The following is a 24,093-nucleotide window of genomic DNA, read 5'->3' as shown; positions in this document are numbered from 1 at the left end:
CGCGGCGCCGCTGCTGCGCTGGGCCGAGGGCCCCGCCGTCTCCCCGCCGCGGGCCCCGGTCCCGCAGGCTGGAGGCCGGGGCTGGGGCGGCGGTGGGGGCGGCTGGGCGGCCGCGGAGCCGCCGAGGAGGCGGGAGCCCGAGGAGCTGCGGCAACCCGGGCGCCTCGAGCTGGGCGACGTGGAGGAGGACCAGGTGGTGGCCGTGTTCGTGGTCACCTTCGATCCCCGCTCGGGTGAGAGCCGCCCCGGGAGCGGGGCGAGCGTCGCCCCCCAACCGGGCTTCGGGGACGGCGGGGGAGGGGCTCGCTGCGCGCGCACCCACACACCTGCACCCTCTCCCCCCGACTGAGCGCCGCCCCCCCCCCGGGCGGGCAGGGGGTGCCTCAGCGGGCTGGGGGCGTGGAGCTTTGTTTCCTGCGCCCCCGGGCCCCCCTCTCCCGTTCCGTCCCGCTGCCTCCCGGCGGGTCCCCAGCCGGCGCCCCAGTCCACAGTCCTGTTTGCACTTCTCGGGTGATAGAGGATCCTGTTCGTGGCCACGGGCACGCTAGCTTTTGTTTTCTTTTCGGGCTCGGCTAATCGGGTTCTCCTGTGAAGAGGAGGAACGCCCCTCCACCCCTCCAGGTGAATTCCTTCGGAAACAGATCGTCCTAAGCCTCCAGCTTCTCTGCTTCCCGCCCTCGCTCCCCATCCCTCTCCGCCTGGTAACTTTGTGAGCGCCCAAGTTCAGTCTCTCTGACGGCATTATTTTGAGGAATTAACGCCTGGAGCATTAAGGGATGGCACGGAGGGATTAAGCTGGAGACGGATTAAAAGAGAAACCTCCCCGGTAGGCTCTTTGCGGGTGTTTTTGGAGAGTTAAAGGGTGATCTCGCATAATCTTTAACCGAACCATCCGGTAAGGAAGTGTGCATTTTACTGGTGAGCGAATTCCTGGGGTGCAGAAGTGAAGGCTTTAAGTTGTTGTGCAGTCGCTAATACCTCCCTCGGAGAGCCTCAAGTGGTCGGGGAAGGGCTCTGCTCTCAGGAGTGGAGGGAGGAGAGCTCATGTTCTGAAAAGTGTTAGTCGCTCAGTCGTGTGGGACTCTTCGCAACCCCACGGACCTGAGCCTGCCAGGCTCCTCTGTCCATGGAATTGGGGTTAAGAAAACCCAGATGGGTCTTTCTGTTCTCAGTCCACTGAAGTCGCTGGAATGTGGAGTGTCTGATTATGTGGAGTGTCAGCTTTTCTCTCTAGTTCCCTACCTGGTCCTCCAAGGATGAGCTGTAGAAACCTTTCTGAAAAACATGAAAGGTTGCGATGGACTGAAAGGGAAAGGAAAAGGGGTGAGGATCTTGGGATGTCAGAAGATGGGCAGGATTGGAACCCAGCAAGGCCCAGGAAGAAACAGGAACAGCTGTGGGGAGACTAGACCTTTCTGACTCCTGGCGATTCCTTGGCCCCTTCCCTATGGCTTTCAAACTTTTTCGACTGTGACCCAACATATGAAATTCATTATACATACCAGTTTGCTCCATACGTACATTAAAGTTTCATGAAATAGAACTAATCCCTTTCACATGTACATACTGTCATTTTCTATTTTTTGTTTTTTAATGCTCATCACATAGGCTGCTTAACTGACATATGGTTGGCACTCCCAGACAGGAAAACTGTTCATTTTTGACCGAAGTAACCTTGATCGCTAGAGAAAAACATACTATTTTGTAACTCGTAATATTCCTTATTCCTTCTGTAAATAGATGTGCACATGAAATTCTTTCTGAAAAGTGTTTAAGAGTAACTAGAAATGGAGAGGGAGCATTCACAGGGTCTGATTTAGCAGTGGTTGCACTGGGTGGTAGAGACAGAGGGGAAGAGGAGGAGGGAAAAAAAAAATAATTCTGGGCTAACCACAGGTGGAGTTAATAATACTGAAAAGTACCTCAGAGCTGGGCCCCTCCCCCTGCCTTGTTAGTCATAGCTGGTGAGCATGGTTTTGTGGGTATGTGTGTAAGTATTTGTGTGTGGAGACACACCTGTACACAAGTGTGTATTTGTAATGGCTTTCAGATTAAGATAGTGTGGAAAGAAGGGATTTAACAGGCATTTGGACACCTGCTTTGTGTAGGTGTTTTACTATAATGCTGTTTCACTTAATTCTCACCACCACTCTAATTGGATGATCATTTATACCCCATTTATACATGAGCAAACAGAACAAAGATGATTAAGTAATTTGGAAATATTAACCAGCTGATAAATATGTGGCTGAGAGTCTGGTTGTCTTTCAAGTATATACAACATGACCTGAACATCTGCCCTCCTAACTTTTCGTGTTAACTGTGTGCAGAGAGGGGAAAGGATGGGTGGGGAAAAGTGGGATGGGCAGGAGGCAGTGTGTTTTTAATTATGATTGATGATTTCTGTTTTTGTTTTTTGGAAAGCTGCTGTTTCCTGCCCATAATTCTCTTTCATCATTTTCCTAGTTCCAAATGGCACTTTACTTTCTGTAAAAAAAAAAAAAAAAAAAAAATTCTGATAGTATCTGTATTGAGTAAAAATTGTGTGATGAGGCACCTAAAAGTAAAAGATGGGATGAATGAGTGAATGAATGCTCCTGGGGTTCCCAGGGCCACAAAGGTCAACACTGGGACGAGGGCCTCAGAGAGCCTGTCCCTTGTGTGAGGGTTGGGGGAGTCTCGGTCTGCAGAGGTGACATATAGGCCCTCGGATACCCAGGTAGTGGCAGACGTCACTGGGGCCAGGCTTCTGTGTCCCAGTTTCAGATGAGTGTCTCAACCTTTATCCTGCTATGGAGGCAGGTCTGCTCTGTGTTGCTGTTTAATCTTGGTCCACCAAGACTTTTGCCTTCCTAAACCTATGATACCCAAAGTAGTAAAGTGAATACTGGCTTCTTTACCCAAATCAGATCGTATCACAGAAGTTCTTACATAGGAGACACTGTCTTCTCTATGCCTGCCCATCTGCACCCCACACCTCCCACTGTGTCCTCCGCATCCTCCCCTCCCCCTTCTCCCCAAACCTCCCCAGGCCCTTACTGCCTAGGGCGTGGGTATTTCATTCATCTTCCCTCCTGGTGCAGGTAACAACATGTTGGTGTGTGTGCCTGCAAGAGTGCAAGAGGGGACGGGGAGGATAGAATCCACCCTGTGGGTCATCCGTCAGGGCGTGAGTGGTCTGTGTGCTGAAAGGGAATGAGACAGAGGAGTGGACCCTGGTTACACGCACGCGCGCACACACACACACTTGGACGGATGAGAGGGAGAAGTGGACCTGATTACACACACACACAGTCTTGGGCAGGGAATGTTCAGTGATTCTCAGACTGCTATATGGGAATAAGAGAGTATATACTTTCGGATACAGGTTTGGGCTTGAGCATCTGTAGGAAGAATCAGAGAAGACGGTAGGGGCATAAAGAATGTTATTTTCATTGGAGCTACAGTTTGAAGTATGGTTGGGTCCATAGATGATGTGAGGACCAGGGCTTCAGGGTCAAAAGAGGTACAGGCTCTCGCTCTCTCTGACTCACACTCTCGCTCCGTCCTCTCTGTCTCTCTCTCACACACTCACTCGCGGACACACTCAGTCTTTATCTGGAGCAGGGAGTCCCTGGGATGGTGGTGGTGCTGGCCATCTGGGCTACAAAGCTGCTATTGAAAGCAGGCCCAGATGCTGACTCTGAGAGCTGGGTGGGAGAGATTGGCAGCCAGAATATTGCTTTTTTATTGTGTCCAACCCATCATTTAGAGCTTTGACTCTGTTCTTTGGGTCTCTAGGAACTAAATTTTCTTCCTCTGCCTAATTAAGGGAAAAGGTAATGTCATGCTTGGAAATCAGCCTCCCCCCTCCCCAACCCCCTCTCTGAAGGTGACATAACAGTCTCACTGGGCAACTGAGGGCCTGTGTATGGGCCTGAGCCCGGTAGAGCTTTGAACCTACGATGGATGATACCTGTGATTCAGCCTTGCTGGACTGGTTATTTATGAGATCTACTTTCAACAGCTCCATTTTTTGCAGAGTTATTTTGTGGGTGTCCGGGGAAAATTCCTTCGAGTGTGTGTGTTTATGTGGGGATGGCTGAGGGGTGGGACACCTGCCGCGGTTTATAGGATGTCTCTTTTTCCTTTGTTCTTCCTGATTAGGGATGAATTACCTGTTCCTCCCTCAACCTCTAGCCAGTGCCTCAGTTACATCTAAACCCCTATTTAATTTAGTGCATGCTTCAAATGACCATCGTATTTAAAATCACTCACATGCACAAGTTTTAACCTCCACACATTCTCCCTACAGTCAACAAAACACAAGCTATTTTCTTTTTAGTAACGGTGACATGGAGGCCCAGGGAGATAGGGCCAGGTGTGGCGTCTGAGGCATAACTTGGAGGACTGCCCAGGTCATCTGACTCATGCAAATAATAAATGGCTCCAGCCACTGGTGGGAAAGTGACAGAGGAGAATGAGAGTGGAAAATTTGGAGTGTAGTTTTGAAACAGGAAGAGCAGTCCTAGGGATGGCCAGCTCATAGAGGCCAAGAGAAGGCTGGTTCTGATAGCCAAGGCAAGCAAGCCTCTCCGAGTAATGTAATTTGGCCATGGCCTTTCTCTGTACTTTCGATCAGAAATTGGTGGATTACAACCGGTGGATTTCTTTAGTTCCCATATTGGCAGACTCTTTCCCAGGCTGTTGGTGATTCACCTACTTGGGGTTTTCAGAGACAAGTCAGTTGGTGACCATCTGCTGTGACTTCTGTTTCTTCTCTTGAAAGCTGATGGAGACTCGAGTAGGAGGGGAAGTCTTAACACCCACTGCTTACCGCATGCCCACCATGGACCAGGAATTATCTAATCCCTTCAACAGCATTCTCAGTCATGAGGCAGACAGAGGCACGGGGCGGTGAAGTCATCTTAAGTCACAGAGCAGAGGTGGGGGCAGAACCCAGAGGCTCTGCCTGCTCTGCCTGCATCCCATGTCTGTGGTCCTTCCCACATCACACCACACCACTGCCTGGTGCCAAATGATACGGCGTCCGTGAAATGGAAAGTTTCTTCCATGTAAAATTAATGCATTGGAATTCAGCCATGGATTGGCATATGGCTGACTTGAAATCACCAGGATTAATTTCTTCCTGCCTCAGGTTTCTTTATCCTGACCCTTTCTTCCTTGGCTTTGGATAGACTCTCATCCTAGGTGATGTTACGACAATTCAAAGCTATGTAAGACCTAGTTGAATGATATGGGTTGTTGACGTTCCTGGTGTTAGAATCTGAATCCTGTAAGCTTCTGAGGTTTCTTCCATTTAGGGTTGGAGGCCTACTGCAGAAGTGGGGACCACGAGTACTCCTGGACTCTTGCCTTTTTTCATAGACAAGATTCCTTTGTACCTCTGACTGGAATGAGGGCCTGTGTGTATGCTGATGGGCAGAAGCTGAAGGAAAGGCTGAAAATCAAGGCATATTTCTTCTGAGAGGGGAGAACTGGTACAGAGCTCCCCACTTGAGGTCAAAGGAGCGGTAACAGGACTTTTGCATCAGTCGCTGATGATGAAATCAAGACCTCAGGAGGAAATTGTTGGTTGGAAACCACCCAGCAAGAAGGGCGAAAAGGAGGAAGGAAAGTCACGTACTTCCCATTAGAAAGAGATTGTTTTGGTTCAAGACCATTGCTTTCTCCACTTTTGGTTTTCTGAGATCAGCTTTCTCACAGGCAGCAACAGTGGCAGCTGATGTTTTCTTTTCTCTGGAGAAATGGTGGTTAATAAAGTCCAAATATGCTGGGGCGAGGGGTAGTCATTCCACATTTTGAGCGAAAGAGAAGATAGAGGCAGCCCTGTATGTAGGAGATAAGACAGATTACAACTCAGTAATCTGTTAGTGCAAGTTCCTTTGCCCCAGCCCAGCATCTGGCTCCAGGCTGCCAAGTTATGTTCCACCAATATCTATTGAATGATTGGCTGAAGGTACACAAAGCAGATTGCCATGTCTGTTCTTCGTGCTGTCATATCCATCCCTCCACATAAGTTGTCTTAGCAGCTGGAGGCTAGGCAGGGACCGTGGGTACCTGTGATAGGCCTTGGAGATGGAAGGAGAGCAAGCTGGGAAATAAGGCACCTGTCCATGTTGATTGCCCTCTCTCTTTAATTGCTTACCCCTGGGATCAGCCCTCCTGTTCAATCCTGCCAGGCCTCAGCTCCCTGGTTGGGTTCCTGAAGTGTGAGGAGATTTGGAAAACTGAATGGCTTTGCATGTGAGGGCTGAGCCTGGGGTAGGTGGCATTCTGTGTGAGGTTTGTCTGGCCCTACATGGCTCACCACAAGGATTGTTATTTTTGCAAAATCACTTTCCTTTAAGCCTGTACAATTTTCTTATATAAATGGGCTTCTAATTTTTGAGCATCATGTTTTCTTTCTGTTAAAGAATGACCTTTAGCCATCATGCTGCTTCATCCCCCTAAATATAACACATTGTCTCAATAATTTTTTGCTTTTGCAAAGTCCTTTATGCTTACCTTATGGTTTTTCCCATCGCTGTTATTTCAGTTATGTTCCTTAATTCATAGGATTTTTTTTTTCTTTTATCCTGGGGTATTGTTGATTTGCAGTATTGTTAGTTCCAGACGTACAGCAAAGTGCTTCTGTTATGCATATACATGTATCCATTCTTTTTCAGATTCTTTCCTCATATAGGTTATTATAGAATATTGAGTTCCCTCTGCTCTACAGTAGGTCCTTGTTGATTGTTTGATACATAGTAGTGTGTGTATGTTAATACCTAACTCCTAATTTATCTCTCCTCCTCACCTTTCCCCTTTGGTACCATAAATTTGTTTTCAAAGCCTGTGAGTCTGTCTCCGCTTTGTAAATAAGTTCGTTTCTTTCATGTTAGATTCCACATATAAATATATGGTATTTGTCTTCTCTGACTTAATTCACTTGGTGTGATAATCTCCAGGTCCTTTCATGTTGCAGCAAGTGGCATTATTTCATTCTTTTTTATCCACAGCCTTGTCCAACTCAATGAAACTAAGCCATGCCCTGTGGGGCCACCCAAGTCAGGCGGGCATGGTGGAGAGGTCTGACAGAATGTGGTCCACTGGAGAAGGGAATGGCAAACCACTTCAGGATTCTTGCCTTGAGAACCCCATGAACACTACGAAAAGGCAAAATGATAGGATACTGAAAGAGGAACTCCCCAGGTCAGTAGGTGCCCAATCTGGATGGCATCACTGACTCGATGGACGTGAGTCTGAGTGAACTCCGGGAGTTGGTGATGGACAGGGAGGCCTGGCGTGCTGCGGTTCATGGGGTCGCAAAGAGTCGAACATGACTGAGCGACTGAACTGATGACTGATATTTCGTTGTATATGTTGATATGTACCACACCTTCTTTAGCCATTCATCTGTCAGTGGACATTTAGGTTGTCTTGGCTATTGCAAATAGGGCTACAGTGAACACTGGGGTGCACGTATCTTTTCAAATTATAGTTTTCTCCAGATACATGCCTAGAACTGGGATTGCTGGATCATATGGTAGGTGTTTTTTTAAGGAACCTCCATACTGTTGTCCATAATGGGTGTGCCAGTTTACCTTCCTGCCAACAATATAGAAGGGTTCCCTTTTCTCCACACCCTCTCCAGCATTTATTTGTAGACTTTTTGACGTTGGCTGTTTTGACTGATGTGAGGTGGTGCCTCACTGTAGCTTTGATATGCATTTCTCTAGTGATGCTGAGCATCTTTCTGTGTGCCTTTTGGCATCTGTAGGTCTTCTTTGGAGACATGCATGGTTAGATTTTCCACCCACTTCTTTGGAGAAGGAAATGGAAACCCACTCTACAGTTCTTGCCTGGAAAATCCCATGGACAGAGGAGTCTGCAGGCTACAGTTCACGGTATCAAAGAGTCAGACACAACTGAGCAGCTGAGCACTCACTTCTTGATTGGGCTGTTTGTTCTTTAATATTGAGTTGCATGAGCTGTTTGTATATTTTGGAGATTAATTCCTTGTCAGTCACTTTGCAAATATTTTCTCCCATTGTATGGGTTCTCTTTTCATTTTGCTTATGATTCCTTTGCTGTGTAAAAGCTTTTTAGGTTTACTTAGGTTCCATTTGTTTATTTTTGTTATCATTTTCATTACTCTCAGAGGTGGATCCAAAAAGATATTACTTGATTTATGTCAAAGAGTGTTCTGCCTATGTTTTCCTCTAAGAGTTTTATATAGTATCTGGCCTTACCTGTAGGTCTTTAATCAATTTTGAGTTTATTTTTGTGTTTGGTGTTAGAGAATGTTCTCATTTACATGTAGCTGTCTTTTACATGTAGCTGTCCAGTTTTCCCAGCACCCCTTATTGAAGAGACTTTTTTCTGCATTGTACATTCTTGCCTTCTTTGTCCTAGATTAATTGACCATAGGTGTGTGGGTTTATTTCTGGGCTTCCCGTTCCATTGATCTATATTTCTACTTTTGTGCCAGTACCATACTGGTTTGATTAGTGTAGCTTTGTAGTTTAAAGTCAAGGAGCCAGCCCCATTTTTCTTTCTCAGGATTGCTTTGGCTATTCAGGGCCTTCTGTATTTTCATACAAATTTAAAAAAAAAAAAAGTTTGTTCTAGTTTGTTGAAGAATGCCATTGGTAATTTGATAGGGATTATATTGAATCTGTAGATTGCCTTGGATAATGTAAGCATCCCGATAGTGTTAATTCTTCCAATCCAAGAACATGGTATATCTTGGCATCTGCTTGTGTTATCTTCAGTTTCTTTTATTAGCATCTTATAGTTTTTTAGAGTACAGATCTTTTGCCTCCTTAGGTAGGTTTATTCCTAGGTATTTTATTTTTTGATGCAATTGTAAGTGGAATTGTTTCCTTAATTTCTCTTTCTGATCTTTTGTTGTTAGTATATAGAAATGCAAGAGATTTCTGTATTAATTTTGTGTCTTGTAACCTTACTGAATTCATTGATGAACTCTAGTAGTTTTCTGATATTACTAGCATCTTTAGGATCTTCTATGTATGGTATCATGTCGTTTGAAACCAGAGACAGTTTAACTTCTTTTCTAGTTTGGATTCCTTTCATTTCTTTTTTTCCTGTTTGCCGTGGCTAGGACTTGCAAAGCTATGTTGAATTAAAGCGGCAGGAGTAGACATCCATATCTTGTTCCTGATCTTAGAGGAAATGCTTTCATGTTTTCACCATTGAGTATGATGTTAGCTGTAGGTTTGTCATATATAGCCTTTATTATGTTGAGGTGGAGAAGGCAATGGCAGCCCACTCCAGTACTCTTGCCTGGAAAATCCCATGGATAGAGGAGCCTGGTAGGCTGCAGTCCATGGGGTTGCTAGGAGTCGGATATGACTGAAGTGACTTAGCAGCAGCAGCAGCATATTGAGGTAGGTTCCCTCTGTGTCTACTTTCTGGAGAGTGTTTTTTTTTTTTTTTAATTTTTTAAATCATAAACTGGTATTGAATTTTGTCAAGAGCTTTTTCTGCATCTATTGAGATAATCATATGGTTTTTATTCTTAAGTTTGTTAATATGGTGTATCACACTAATTGTTTTGTGGATATTGAAAAATCCTTGCATCCTTGGGATAAATCCCACTTGATCCTGGTGTATGATCTTTTTAATGTATTGTTGGATTTGGCTTGCTAGTATTTTGTTTAGGGTTTTTGCATTTGTATTCATCAGTGATGTTGGCCTGTAATTTTCTTTTTTGTGTGTTGATTTTGTCTGGTTTGGGTATCAGGGTGATGGTGGCCTAATAGAATGAGTTTGGGAGTGTTCCTTCCTCCTCAGTGTTTTTGGAAGAGTTTCATAAGGATAGGTGTTAACTCATCTCTAAATGTTTGATAGAATTCACCTGTGAAGTCATCAAGCCTTGGACTTCTGTTGTTGGGTTTTTAAAATGACAGTTTCGATTTCAGTACTTGTGATTAGTCTGTTCATATTTGCTATTTCTTCCTGGTTTGTCCTTGGAAGAACATCTCATTGTGCCCCCCTTTTTTTTTGGTCTTTGGATATAGAGTATCTTTTTGATAGGTTCCAGTCTTTTTTTGTTGATAGTTGTTCAGCAGGGAGTTGTGATTTTGGTGTTTTTGTGAGAGGAGGTAAGCTCAAGTCCTTCTACTCTGTCATCTTATCTCCCTCTCATATGTTGAATTGTTTTACACCTTAGAAGATTTAAAAAACCTGTATATCCCTCACTTAGGTATATCCTTCACTCCCCGTTTGTTGACATTTTGCCATATTTGCTTTATCCTTGTAAAGTCAGTTCTACCATGATGTGAAATATACATTTCTAAAAACCACTGTGCTAAGCAAATCCTGCAGTAAAAACCACAGCGTTTCTGGGGAAGATGGGGTGAGGGGCACAACATTTAAAAACCTCTTGAGTAACACTTGAAAGATAGGAACATAATAAAAAGTGGTAGGACGACTGCACATAGATTAAATAGTTAAGAAATACATCACTACTTTAAATATGGCACTCTACTTAAAAAAAGGCGTGTGGTCTGCTGACAAAGGTGGTTGTTGGAAGAGTGGAGCTTGTGAGTTATTATGAAGCAGTGGAAAAGGGCTTTGTGAAATTGGGTGGAAAGTCGTAGCACTAGAGGAGGTTAATGCAGCTCAGAACACACTTGGTGAACCGAGGTAGCAGGCAGGGGTTTGAGTGCTGTGTTGGGATTCATCTCGTATATTTCTGCAGCTGGGTGCAGTTTTCTGCACACACATTGTAATCCTTGAGATCAAAATCATGTATCAGCACACATGAAATTCTCTGTGATCAAACTGTTAATATGTCAGTTGCTTTGGAACAAATTCAGCCAGCATTACAGCAGAACTGAGTGTGTATAGATATACTTTTTTCCTGAACTGTTTGAAAGTAACTTGCAGGCATCATGGCATTTCATTTCTAAATACTTAAGTATAAATCTCCTAAGAAAAAGGCCATAACCCTGCCTAAACCACAGTATCGTTTCTACCCCCAGGATAATTAACCTAGGTTAGTTCATTTATTAGCTTTTTTAATTAATACATTTTATTTTTACCAGTTTTAGGTTTATAGGAAAATTAAGCAGCAAATACAGAATTTCCATATCGTATACCTTCTTCCCTTACCCACCCACCTACATTACCTGTTATTGACATCTTGCATTAGTATGGCATATTTGTTACAATTGTTGAACCAATATTCATACATTATTATTAACTGAAGTTCATAGTTTCATTAGGGTTCATTCTTTGTGTTGTACTTTCTATGGGTTTTGAAAAATGCACAGTGTTAAGTTATCTACCATAACAGTATCATACAGAATAATTTTACTGCCCTAAAACTCCTCTGTGCTCTGGTTATTTATCCTTGATTATCCCCAGATCTTTTTTTTTACTGTCTGTAGTTTTCCCTTTCCAAAATGTCATATAGTCAGGATTATACAGAATATATCTTTTTTGGATTGGCTCCTTTCACTTAGCAATATGCTTTTAAGAAGTTCCCTCCATGCCTTTGTGTGGCTTGGTGGCTCATTTCCTTTTGTTGTTGAATGGTGTTTTGTTGACTCAGATGGTTAAGAATCTGCCTGAAATGCAGGAGATCTGGGTTTGATTCCTGGGATGGGAAGAACCCCTGGAAGAGGGCATGGCAACCTACTGCAGTATTCTTGCCTGGAGAATCCCCATGGACAGAGGAGCCTGGCTGAGTGACTAAGCCCAGCACAGTGTATTTTATATGGATATCCTTCAGTTTTTTTAATCCGTTCACCTTTTTGAAGGACATTTTGGTTGCTTCCAGTTGTAGGCAATTGTACGTAAAGCTGTGGTAAACATCAATGAACAGGCTTTTGTGTGGACATAAGTTTTCAATTCGTTGGATAAATACAAAGGATGCTGGATTGTGTGGTACGCATATATTTGATTTTGTAAACTAAACTGTCAAACTGTCATTCTAAGTGGCTGTACCATTTTGCACTCCCACCACCAGCGGACAAGGTTTCCTGTTGATGCACATCCTTGTCAGTATTTGGTGTTTTCAGCGTTTTGGATTTTGACCATTCTGTGTGTGCTTAGTCACTCAGTCCTGTCCAACTCTTTGCGACCCCATGGACCCCTGTCAGGCTCCTCTGTCCATGGGGATTCTCCAGGCGAGAATACCTGAGTAGTGTGTAATTCAGTCTCATTATTTTAATTGGCAGTTCTTGATGGCGCGATACTGAGCAGGTTTTCATGTATGTGTTGGCCATCTACCTATCTTCTTTGGTGAGATGTCTATTTAGATATTTTGTCCATTTTTTAAATTGAGTTGTTTTCTTATTGTTGAGTTTTAAGAGTTCTTTGTATATTTGGATTTAAGCCTTTATCAGATATGTTTTTGCAGATATTTTGCCCCATCATGAGTTTGTCTTTTTATTCTCTTAATAGCATCTTTCACAGATGAGAAGTTTTTAATTTTAATGAAGTACAACTAACAAATTTTTTTTTTCGTGGATGATGCTTTTGATGTTGTATCTAAAAATATTGCTAAACCCAAAGTCACCTAGATTTTCTCCTATATTCTACAAGTTTTATAATTTTGCATTTTACATTTAAGCATACTATTCATATTGAGTTACTTGTTGTGTAAAGTGTAAGGTCTGTGTCTGGATTCGTTTTTTGCATATGGATGTTCAGTTGTTCTAACACCACTTGTTGAAAAGAGTTTCTGTTTTCCTATTTTATGACCTTAGCTCCTTTGGCAAAGATCAGTTGATTGTATTCATGTGGGTATATTTTGGGGCTGTCTATTCTGTTCCATTGATCTATCTATGGCAATGCCACACTGTCTGGATTCCTGTAGCTTTATAGGCAGTCTTAGTTAGAATCGGGTAGTGTTGGTTCTCTTCAGTATCGTGCTGGCTAATTTTAGCCTTGTGCCTTTCCATGTAAACTTTAGAATTAACTTGTCAATATCCACAAATAGCTTACTGGGGTTTTCATTGAGATCACATTGAATCTATTAGCATTAGCAAACGTGAAATTCCCTGTGTGCACATTATTCTCGATATATATCAACTGACACAAATTCAGGAAGCATTGTATCAGAACTTACTAAATGCAGATATAAACTCTTTCCTCAACCATTTGAAACTAAATGCAGACATGACTTCACTCCTTTCAGTATAAACGTCCTGAGAAAAAGGACATTTTTCTACCTAACTACAATATCTAGGACTTCCCTCATGATTCATTGGATAAGACTTCACCTTCCAGTACAGGGGGTACAGATTCCATCTCTGGTCGGGGAGCTAAGACCACGCATGGTTTGCAGCAAAAAAACCAAAACATAAAACAGAAGCAATATTGTAACATATTCAATAAAGACTTTAAAAACAGTCCCACATTAAAAAAAAAAAAAACAACTTAAAAACACACTATCATTACTACTAGCTTCTTAAAATCACGCTTGTCCTCAGTAAAGCTGGGTTTCTGTTTTTGGTTTAATGTTCATCCTGTCCTATGCTAAGCACTGTGCTCTGTTGGGATATAAAGATAAACAAGCAGAGTTCCTGCCTTTAAGAAGTCCAGTCTCCTGGGGAGACAGACATCTAAGACAGTGATTGTATTAGGCTGGGATGAGGGCCATAGTAGATTTATCTACTTTGCTTTCATTCAAGGAGTATGTCAGCAGAAATGTTCTTTCTGTGGGATAAAGAACCGTTCCCAGAGTGGTGTCCTGGAGTCCACACTCCATTCTGTGATTCAGCCTGACCGTGATGGACCTTCCTTCCCAACCGAGAGGGGCTTGCCTCCATCTGGCAGTGAAGGATGCAAATAACAGAGCGTCATTCCCTTCATCTGATTCTTTCAATTTCTGTGCAACGAGGGTTGGCCAGGCACAGAAAAATAAGAACGAAGCTTTGAGAACTAAGCTGAGGAATTGGAGGCGTTATTCTTCAGATCAGCTGTATTAAGCTGCATAAGCTGTATTAATATATATGTATTAATGTATATTAAGATATACGTTTGGCCATGAATACCGAAGTGTACGTGCTCAGTCGCTCATTCATGTCTGACTTTTTGCGACCCCATGGACTGTAGCCTGCCAGGTTTTTCTGTTCATGGGATTTCCCAGGCAAGAATACTGGAGTGGGTTACCATTCCCTTCTCCAGGGGATCTCCCAACCCAGGGATTGAACCCAGGTCTCCTGCATTGGCAGGCAGATTCTCACCGAGCCACCAAGAAAGATGGATACCAGAGACCCAAATTAACAGAGACTTAATCAAGAAAAAAGTTTAGCTTTCACTTAACAGGAGATCAGCGGTCCAGAGCTGGAGTGCCGGCTCAGCTCCATGGGGTCATCCAGGGACCTAGACTCACGCTGGCTGTCGCTCTGTCCTCCCTTCCATGATATGTGGGCGGATGCCCTCACCTGGGTGATGCGAAATGGCTTATCTCTACATCCACATGCCAGGCAGTAGGATGGAAGAAGGGGGCAGCATACGCCTTCCTTTTAAGGCATGCTTTAGAAAGACTCACCTAATTTCTGTCCAGATCCCATTGGCCAGAATTTACTTGTGTAGCCATACCTATTTACAAGAAGGTACAGAGAAACATAGTCATCATTTGGAAGACCATGTGCCATGCTAAAGGGCTTCCCTGGTGGCTCAGAGGTTAAAGCGTCTGCCTCCAAGGTGGGAGACCCGGGTTTGATCCCTGGGTCGGGAAGATCCCCTGGAGAAGGAAATGGCAATCCACTCCAGTATTCTTGCCTAGAGAATCCCATGGACGGAGAAGCCTAGTAGGTTACAGTCCACGGGGTTGCAAAGAGTCGGACACGACTGAGCGACCTCACCTCACCTCACCTCACCTCACCTCACGCCATGCTAAGAATAAGTTCTATCCCCTATAAGAAAGGTAGAGTGATATGTACTAAGGGTCAACTTGCAGCCCCTTATATACTAGTATTTCTTTAAAAAAAAAAAAAGCCTTCTATAAGAATGAACCCTTAAGATGCTACTTAAAAATAGGTTTATCAGAATAATTTTGAAACTTTAAGCATGGTATTGATCTCATAGATATTCATAATGCAGAATAACATTAAAGGCTCTGAGAATTTCTGCAATAAAAGAATGTGTCTGTTTTTGTTTAACCTGAAAAATCTCTTTATATATCTATATAAATATATATATATATTGCTGAAGCCCTAAGCTTTGGGAAACACTGCTTTGGGAATTATTGAAGTTGTTTCTTAGTTTGCAGCAATGCAAACATTTTTACAAGACTTTCACTCCCAGGGATTTTGTCAACAGAAAGGTGTGCACATTGTGTCAGTCAAAATCAAGGTTTAGTTAAAGAAAGAGAACCACTGGAGATGAATACAGGGATTTACTGCAGAGACTTGATCTTGTGCATTTGTGGGACCTGGGTAGATAGTCTGCATAAGGCTGCTGTCTTTATATCTGATTGAGGTCTCTTGAGTAATGCAGTTAGAAGAAATTTTAAAAGGAGAATAAGCTGGAACTCACGAGAGTGGGTGGGAATGACAAGTCAGTCTGTCATTGCCTCCACTTCTAATGACGTGGTGTCCTGACCTGATGATGCCAATGCCCTTTACTGTGGAACTAAGCGCACACCTGGGGTGTGAATCAGAAGCTGAAAGAGGATCTAGGGAAAGTGGATCCATCAGCAGCTGACCTCGTGCCCCCCGCCCCCACCAAAGTGTGATGAGCCTACAGGATAAGCAACAACAGGTATCAGCTTACCTGAAGCTCCCTCACTGACCTTCCCACACAAACATAATATGGCTACCGCTTCACTTCCCCTTCCCAGTCTCAACTGGAAACGTACAAAGAAGGGAATTCTGAGAAACGAGTATTAGCCCAGCTGGGTCACGCGTTACAAAGCCACTGCGTGTGCAGTCACCAGACGACAAGTACGGAATTGTTTACACCAGTGCTGTTTCTAATGGCTTCCAATAAGAAATAAGCTAAGTGTGCATCCACAGTTAAGTAGACATGTAAGTTGTGTCACTAGCATAGGATGGAAATAATAAATGAAAAAATTATTGCTATAAGCATCCCCAAGGATGAATCTTGCAAAAAACATGGAGCAAAAAAAGAGACACGAATACAAATGATTCAGTTCAGTTCAGTTGCTCAGTTGTGTCCGGCTCTTTGCAACCCCATGAATCGCAGCACACCAGGCCTCCCTGTCCATCACCAACTCGTGGAGTTCACCCAAACTCATGTTCATCGAGTCGGTGATGTCATCCAGCCATCTCATCCTCGGTCGTCCCCTTCTCCTCCTGCCCCCGATCCCTCCCAGCATCAGGGTCTTTTCCAATGAGTCAGCTCTTCACATGAGGAGGCCAAAGTATTAGAGTTTCAGCTTCAGCATCAGTCCTTCCAGTGAACATCCAGGACTGGTCTCCTTTAGGATGGACTAGTTGGATCTCCTTGCAGTCCAAGGGACTCTCGAGAGTCTTCTCCAACACCACAGTTCAAAAGCATCAATTCTTCGGCGCTCAGCTTTCTTCACAGTCCAACTCTCACATCCATACATGACCACTGGAAACACCATAGCCTTGACTAGATGGACCTTTGCTGGCAAAGTAATGTCTCTGCTTTTGAATATAGTATCTAGGTTGGTCATAACTTTCCTTCCAAGGAGTAAGCCTCTTTTAATTTCATAGCTGCAGTCGCCATCTGCAGTGATTTTGGAGCCCCCCAAAATAAAGTCTGACGCTGTTTCTACTGTTTCCCCATCTATTTCCCATGAAGTGATGGGACCAGATGCCATGATCTTTGTTTTCTGAATGTTGAGCTTTAAGCCAACTTTTTCCCTCTCCTCTTTCACTTTCATCAAGAGGCTTTTTAGTTCCTCTTCACTTTCTGCCATAAGGGTGGTGTCATCTGCATATCTGAGGTTATTAATATTTCTCCTGGCAATCTTGATTCCAGCTTCTGGTTCTTCCAGCCCAGCATTTCTCATGATGTACTCTGCATAGAAGTTAAATAAGCAGGGTGACAATATACAGCCTTGACGTGCTCCTTTTCCTATTTGGAACCAATCTGTTGTTCCATGTCCAGGTTTAACTGTTGCTTCCTGACCTGCATACAGATTTCTCAAGAAGCAGTTCAGGTGGTCTGGTATTCCCATCTCTTTCAGAATTTTCCACAGTTTATTGTGATCTACACAGTCAAAGGCTTTGGCATAGTCCATAAAGCAGAAATAGCTGTTTTTCTGGAACTCTCTTGCTTTTTCCATGATCCAGCGGATGTTGGCAATTTGATCTGTGGTTCCTCTGCCTTTTCTAAAACCAGCTTGAACATCTGGAAGTTCACGGTTCACGTATTGCTGAAGCCTGGCTTAGAGAATTTTGAGCATTACTTTACTATAGCATGTGAGAAGAGTGCAATTGTGCAGTAATTTGAGCATTTTTTGGCATTGCCTTTCTTTGGGATTGGAATGAAAACTGACCTTTTCCAGTCCTGTGGCCACTGCTGAGTTTTCCAATGCTGGCATATTGAGTGCAGCATTTTCACAGCATCATCTTTCAGGATTTGAAATAGCTCAACTGGAATTCCATCACCTCCACTAGCTTTGTTTGTAGTGATGCTTCCTAAGGCCCACTTGACTTCACATTCCAGGATGTCTGGCTCTAGGTGAGTGATCACACCATCGTGATTATCTGGGTCATGAAGATCTTTTTTGTACAGTTCTTTTGTGTATTCTTGCCACCTCTTCTTAATATCTTCTGCTTCTGTTAGGTCCCTACCATTTCTGTCCTTTATCGAGCCCATCTTTGCATGAAGTGTTCCCTTGATATTTCTAATTTTCTTGAAGAGATCTCTAGTCTTTCCCATTCTGTTGTTTTCCTCTATTTCTTTGCATTGATCACTGAGTAAGGCTTTCTTATCTCTCCTTGCTATTCTTTGGAACTGTGCATTCAAATGGGAGTATCTTTCCTTTTCTCCTTTGCTTTTTGCTTTCTTGTTTTCACAGCTATTTGTAAGGCCTCCTCAGACAGCCATTTTGCTTTTTTGCATTTCTTTTCCATGGGGATGGTCTTGATCCCTGTCTCCTGTACAATGTCACGAACCTCCGTCCATAGTTTATCAGGTACGCTGTCTATCAGATCTAGGCCCTTAAATCTATTTCTCACTTCCACTGTATAATCATAAGGGATTTGATTTAGGTCATACTTGAATGGTCTAGTGGTTTTCCCTACTTTATTCAGTCTAAGTCTGAATTTTGCAATAAGGAGTTCATAATCTGAGCCAGTCAGCTCTCTAAATGCAAATGCTGATTGCATTTATGTAAATTTCAAGAACAGCAAAGCTCATTTGTGGTGTTAGAAGTCAGGATAATAGTTAGCCTTGAGAGAGGGTTAGCGACTCGGATGGGTTTCTGCTGTGCTGATAACATCCTGCTTCTTGGTCTGGATTCTGCTCACCCAGGTGCGTTCATGCTGGGAAAGCTCACTGTGCCGCATAGTTCCGATCTGTGCACTTTTCTAAACTTATCCTTCAGCACAACGTTTAGGTGCATTAACGTTTTAACAAGTCATTGAGTGCTCATGAACATGCTGGATTTAAGGAAGGGAATTAAGTTAGAGCGAGTTGAACCCTCGTATGGAGTGGCATGGGGGCACGGAACAAGGCAGCAGATACTAGAAGAAGCAGGTAAGTGAGAGGACAGGGTCTCCTGAAGGGTCATTGCAGGCTGTCCCTCTCCTCAGCTGGACATCTGTTGCCATCATGAAGGGTAGGACCCTGGGGACTTCCCTGGTGGTCCAGAGGCCAAGACTCTGTGCTCCCAATGCAGGGGTTTCAGGTTCGATCCCAGGCTAGGGAACTAGATCCCTCAGGCTGCAACTAGAGAGCCTGCATGCCAGATCAAAGAGCAAAGATCCTGTATGCTGCATCTAAGACCTGGTGCACCCAAATAAATACATATGTATCATTTTAAAAAAGAGTTGGGACCCTGTACACAGGAGGCTCATCAGCAGAGGCAGCCACGTGGCACAGATCATAGATCTGGAGTAGATCCGGTAGATTTGGAGTGGGTCTCAGCACGTTTGTAAGTTTCCTGGGTTTCCTGAGGCATGATACAGGGTAGAAGCCACTGGACTAAGGGACAGTAGACATGGATGCTAAGGCATGTCAGGGGACCTTGACGCTGGAAACCTTACCATGTTTACCCCTGGTTCAGCACGCTTTTTTTTTGTCTTTAACCCTGACAAATACATTGGTCTAGACTTCCTGTTGTGTGAAATCATAACTGCTTTTCCCACGCTTTTTGTTTTAGCTCATCATTGGGGTTTATGATTCCTCTCTTGAAAATAAACTACTTGAAAGGGCCGCAGACTGTGAATGTAGGATAGGCTGAGTCCCTGTGATGTCCACCCTGTTCAGGGTGGGTTGTGTACAGGTGGACCTCTGATGCCCTAAACAGTTATCTGAAAAGTATTGTTGTCAGGGATTGTTAATGGTATTTCTGTTGCCTGGGAAATTAGGGTTTGCCGTGTTGATGAGCAAGTTCGTTCTAAAGTGAAATCTTTACAAGTTATCTTAGTATTTTTATTTGGAAAAAATTTGAATATGCAAGAAAACAGCAGGGAATATTCTGTAGTGTCCTCTCAAGCCTCTAGGAAACACTGGTCTTGTGAAATTCTCTTATTCTCTCAATCTGATGGAGGCTTGTCATTGCTACATTCTAAAATCCCATATTATACTCTGTCATGGAATTTAACATAACACTTCCAGAGCTGTGTTCCAATTTCCTTGTTTATTTCTTTATCTGGCCCTGGAATCTAATCTGTTTGAGTTCAGGGACTATGTCTTATTTGACTTATAGCTCCAATGTCTGGCTCAGTAGAAACTCAGTAATTAGGGATGAGTGAATGAGCCCTTGAATTCTGGAAGCAAAGAACTGGTGTTGGACCTTGGAGAAGAGCCTCATTTGAGGAGGGAGGAGAGTTAGGGAAGGCAGCAGAGCTATACTGGCCAGAGAAGAAGGAAAAGAACCAAGATAGTGTTCCATCATGGGAGTCAAGGGAAAACGGGAGAGGTTATTGAGTAATTATCAAATGCCACAATGAAACCAATGAAGATTTGAACTGAAAAGAGTTTGGGGGACTTCCTGGTGGTTCAGAAGATAAGACTCTGCACTCCCAGTGCAGGGGGGCTCAGGTTTTACCCCCAGATGGGCAACTAGATCCCTTATGCTGCAACTAAAGATCCTGCTTGCCGCAAGTAAAACCTGGCGTGGCCAAATAAATACATTTTAAAAATAAATTTAAAAAAGAGTTTGGAAGTTTGTCAAAATCATTAGTGGCTATAGAAAAGCAAGATGGAAGCAGGATCCTGAGGGGTTAAGGAGAGAGTATGAGGCCAGGAAATGGAGGGTCAAAATATGTACCTGGTCAAAATATGTACCTGGAAGTGAGGCTACAAAAGAAAGGAGATTGGGAGGTGGCCAGGCAGAATGGCAGAAGCAAAGCCAGCAGCCTCGCTAGGAAGAACTGTGTTCATCCAAAGGCAGAGACCAGAGGTGCCTTCAGTGCCCATCTCCTGGCCTGCAGGATGACTCAGGCACTCTACCAGCCTGTGGCTGGTGGAGGAATGAGCCTGCAGTTTGGTGGCTGAGTCAGCAGTTCATTTACTTGGAAGTCACATGGGCTCGGTCCTGCACTAAGCCCTTCAAATGATTTTGTCTGTTTTAAACTTGTATCTTCCCTTCCCCGCAGGAAACATGGTGGAATGGTGCTTACCCCAAGATATTGACCTTGAAGGTGTGGAGTTCAAGTCTATGGCCAGCGGATCCCATAAAATTCAGTCTGATTTCATGTAAGTAGCGCTGATTGGCAGTCTGCTCTGCACCATTTCCGCTCTTCCTCTGCTTTCCCCAGAGAATAGGAGCTGTCATCAGGGCATCTTCAGGAAGTGTGTGTAAGTGTCCTGAAAATATATGTACCGGTTTGTGACTTTATATCAGGTTTGTAACAAGAAGCTCCCAAGCTTTTGTTAGGTTCTCATGACCCCAAAACGTTAAGAACTCCTGCCATAGAGGTTCCTGCCCTTTCTAAGAAATGATTGATCGTCATTTGAGGTTTGGCTTTAATAATGGAATAGACTTTTGGTTCCATTTGGGTTAACTCAAGCCATGTATGTGCTAAAACTTGAAAATTCAGCTCTAAGTAAGGCCAGTTTGTAGTCCTATGTGGTTAAGATTCTTGTGAGGAGCAACTAGAACACAAGGGTGACGGAGTAGCTTTCATCTTCTCATTGGGCTGAAACCATGACAGGCACAAGTGCGAGAAAGGGGAAGGAAACCAAATGACAGCTCTGGTCAAATGTTCTATTAAAAACATCAGAGACTCAGGAAGCGAGGAGAGAATCAACCCGGTTTATGCTAATAAAACAGAAGTCACACATCAAGTCAGCTGTTATGCAGGAAAGAAGGGTCAGGGTCACAGGCAGTTGATTTGGGGTCAAGGGCAGCTGAACAGCAGGCTTTGTGGAGAGCAAGTCCTGGCTCCAGTGGGATGACCCTTAGTGAGTTCCAGGGGTTTTTTTTGAGCCTTGATTGTCCCATCTGTAAGGTTGAATGCCTTGAGCTCATTGTCCCCCTGAGATTTTAAAAAAGGTTTTTCTCAGGCTGAACTTTCTCATGTAGAGCCCTGGACACAGTTACATCTTCTATTTGGGATGCCTCTCAAGGGATTCCCAGGTGGTCCTAGTGGCAAGGAACCTGCCTGCCAATTCAAGAGACATAAGAGATGCGGGTTCCATCCCTGGGTCTGGACCATCCCCTGGAGGAGGGCATGCAACCCACTCCAGTATCCTTGCCTGGAGAATCCCCGTGGACAGAGCAGCCTGGCAGGCTACAGTCCATGGGGTCGCAAAGAGTTGGACACGACTGAAGCGTCTTAGCACACCTCTCAAGGGAAAAAAACAAACAAAATTTCCGATTTTGAGCTAAGCTACGTATTGGGTCTCTTTTAGCTATTTCCGGAAGGGGCCCTTCTTCGGCCTGGCCTGCTTCGCCAACATGCCAGTGGAAAGCGAGCTGGAGCGTGGCGCCCGAATGAAGTCCGTGGGCATCCTGTCTCCATCCTACACCCTGCTGTACCGGCACATGCACTTCCTGGAGAACCAAGTTCGGTGTGTGGTCCGCAGACGGGTGGGAGGCAGCGGGCCGGCGGGTGATGGTGATGAGCCCTCGGGGTTAAAGGTCGTGCATCAATCAGAGCAGTAGGTGCCTCTCCGGGAACTTCTGTGGCCACGTTTCACGCCTCCGGCGGTGGTCCTTGTGTTTCAGCCTGCGTCCTGCGTACTGATCCTTCATACTCGATTGAAAGCTGGGGTCGATTTTGCTTTCAGTTTATTTTAACCCTATCATCAGTTTTGTTTAATCAATTTGTTGACATGTACAGTGATCTTTGCTTCTCCTCAACCACAGTTATGACCTCTTTGCCCCAGGCAAAGAGACTTTCAACTTTTTTAAAAATTTATTTTTAATCAAAAGATAATTGTGTGCAATATTGTGTTAGTTTTTGCCATACATCAGCATGAATCAGCCATAGGTATACATATGTCTCCTCTCTCTTAAACCTCCCTTCCAGCTCCCACCCTCAACTCTTTTAAGACCTCATCATTTATTATTTGGAGTAATTGTTATCATGGGAGGGGATTAATAGGAAGGGAATTTTTAACAGAAGCTCCAAAACTGTTAATATTTTGTATTTTTTCCCATCGTGTGAGTAACCTAATTTTATTTCAGATTTTTGGGGGAGAAATCTGTCACTAATCCCTGAAGCACTGTTAAAATGTTAGCACATTTGCCTCTTTTCTGGTATGTGTGTGTGTGTGACTTTAAAAAATTATTTATATACTTGGCACCATACACTATACATACTTTTACATCCTATCCTTTTAAAATATATCATTATTTTAATTTTTGACATAACTGTCTTTATTGATCATCATCTTTGAAAGAATATGAAATGTAGTTTGTGGGGAAAATAGTTCAGTTCAGTTCAGTTCAGTCGCTCAGTCGTGTCCGACTGTTTGCGGCCCCATGAATCGCAGCACGCCAGGCCTCCCTGTCCATCCCCATCTCCCGGAGTTCACTCAGACTCACATCCATCAAGTCCGTGATGCCATCCAGCCATCTCATCCTGGGTCATCCCTTTCTCCTCCTGCCCCCAATCTCTCCCAGCATCAGAGTCTTTTCCAATGAGTCAACTCTTCTCATGAGGTGTCCAAAGTACTGGAGCTTCAGCTTTAGCATCATTCCTTCCAAAGAAATCCCAGGGTTGATCTCCTTCAGAATGGACTGGTCGGATCTCCTTGCAGTCCAAGGGACTCTCAAGAGTCTTCTCCAACACCACAGTTCAAAAGCATCAATTCTTGGGCGCTCAGCCTTCTTCACAGTCCAACTCTCACATCCATACATGACCACAGGAAAAACCATAGCCTTGACTAGATGGACCTTTGCTGGCAAAGTAATGTCTCTGCTTTTGAATATACTATCTAGGTTGGTCATAACTTTCCTTCCAAGGAGAAAGCGCCTTTTAATTTCATGGCTGCCATCACCATCTGCAGTGATTTTGGAGCCCCCCAAAATAAAGTCTGACGCTGTTTCTACTGTTTCCCCATCTATTTCCCATGAAGTGATGGGACCAGATGCCATGATCTTCATTTTCTGAATGTTGAGCTTTAAGCCAACTTTTTCCCTCTCCTCTTTCACTTTCATCAAGAGGCTCTTTAGCTCCTCTTCACTTTCTGCCATAAGGGTGGTGTCATCTGCATATCTGAGGTTATTGATATTTCTCCCGGCAATCTTGATTCCAGATTGTGTTTCTTCCAGTCCAGCGTTTCTCATGATGTACTCTGCCTAGAAGTTAAATAAGCAGGGTGACAATATACAGCCTTGACATACTCCTTTTCCTATTTGGAACCAGTCTGTTGTTCCACGTCCAGTTCTAACTGTTGCTTCCTGACCTGCATACAGATTTCTCAAGAGGCAGGTCAGGTGGTCTGGTATTCCCATCTCTTGAAGAATTTTCCACAGTTTATTGTGATCCACACAGTCAAAGGCTTTGGCATAGT

At 43.9% G+C, this 24,093-nt stretch overlaps 1 protein-coding gene across 1 annotated transcript in view; it reads left to right on the top strand.

The window, feature by feature from the left end:
- The first annotated feature begins 6 nt into the window (after window positions 1-6).
- The window catches only part of DENND11 (DENN domain containing 11), a 51,651-nt gene continuing 27,564 nt past the window's right edge, over window positions 7-24,093 (top strand). Inside the window, exons 1-3 of the mRNA XM_040260015.1 lie at window positions 7-233; window positions 20,727-20,826; window positions 21,985-22,143. Of these exons, the coding sequence (XP_040115949.1) occupies window positions 20,732-20,826; window positions 21,985-22,143 (254 nt within the window). The 5' untranslated portion in view covers window positions 7-233; window positions 20,727-20,731. The remainder of the gene's footprint in view (window positions 234-20,726; window positions 20,827-21,984; window positions 22,144-24,093) is intronic.

This window comes from Oryx dammah, unplaced genomic scaffold (assembly GCF_014754425.2).
Source record: "Oryx dammah isolate SB20612 unplaced genomic scaffold, SCBI_Odam_1.1 HiC_scaffold_18, whole genome shotgun sequence".
Taxonomy (NCBI): domain Eukaryota; kingdom Metazoa; phylum Chordata; class Mammalia; order Artiodactyla; family Bovidae; genus Oryx; species Oryx dammah.
Note: the sequence above shows the minus strand (reverse complement) of the source record. Positions and strands in the feature narration are given on the sequence as shown.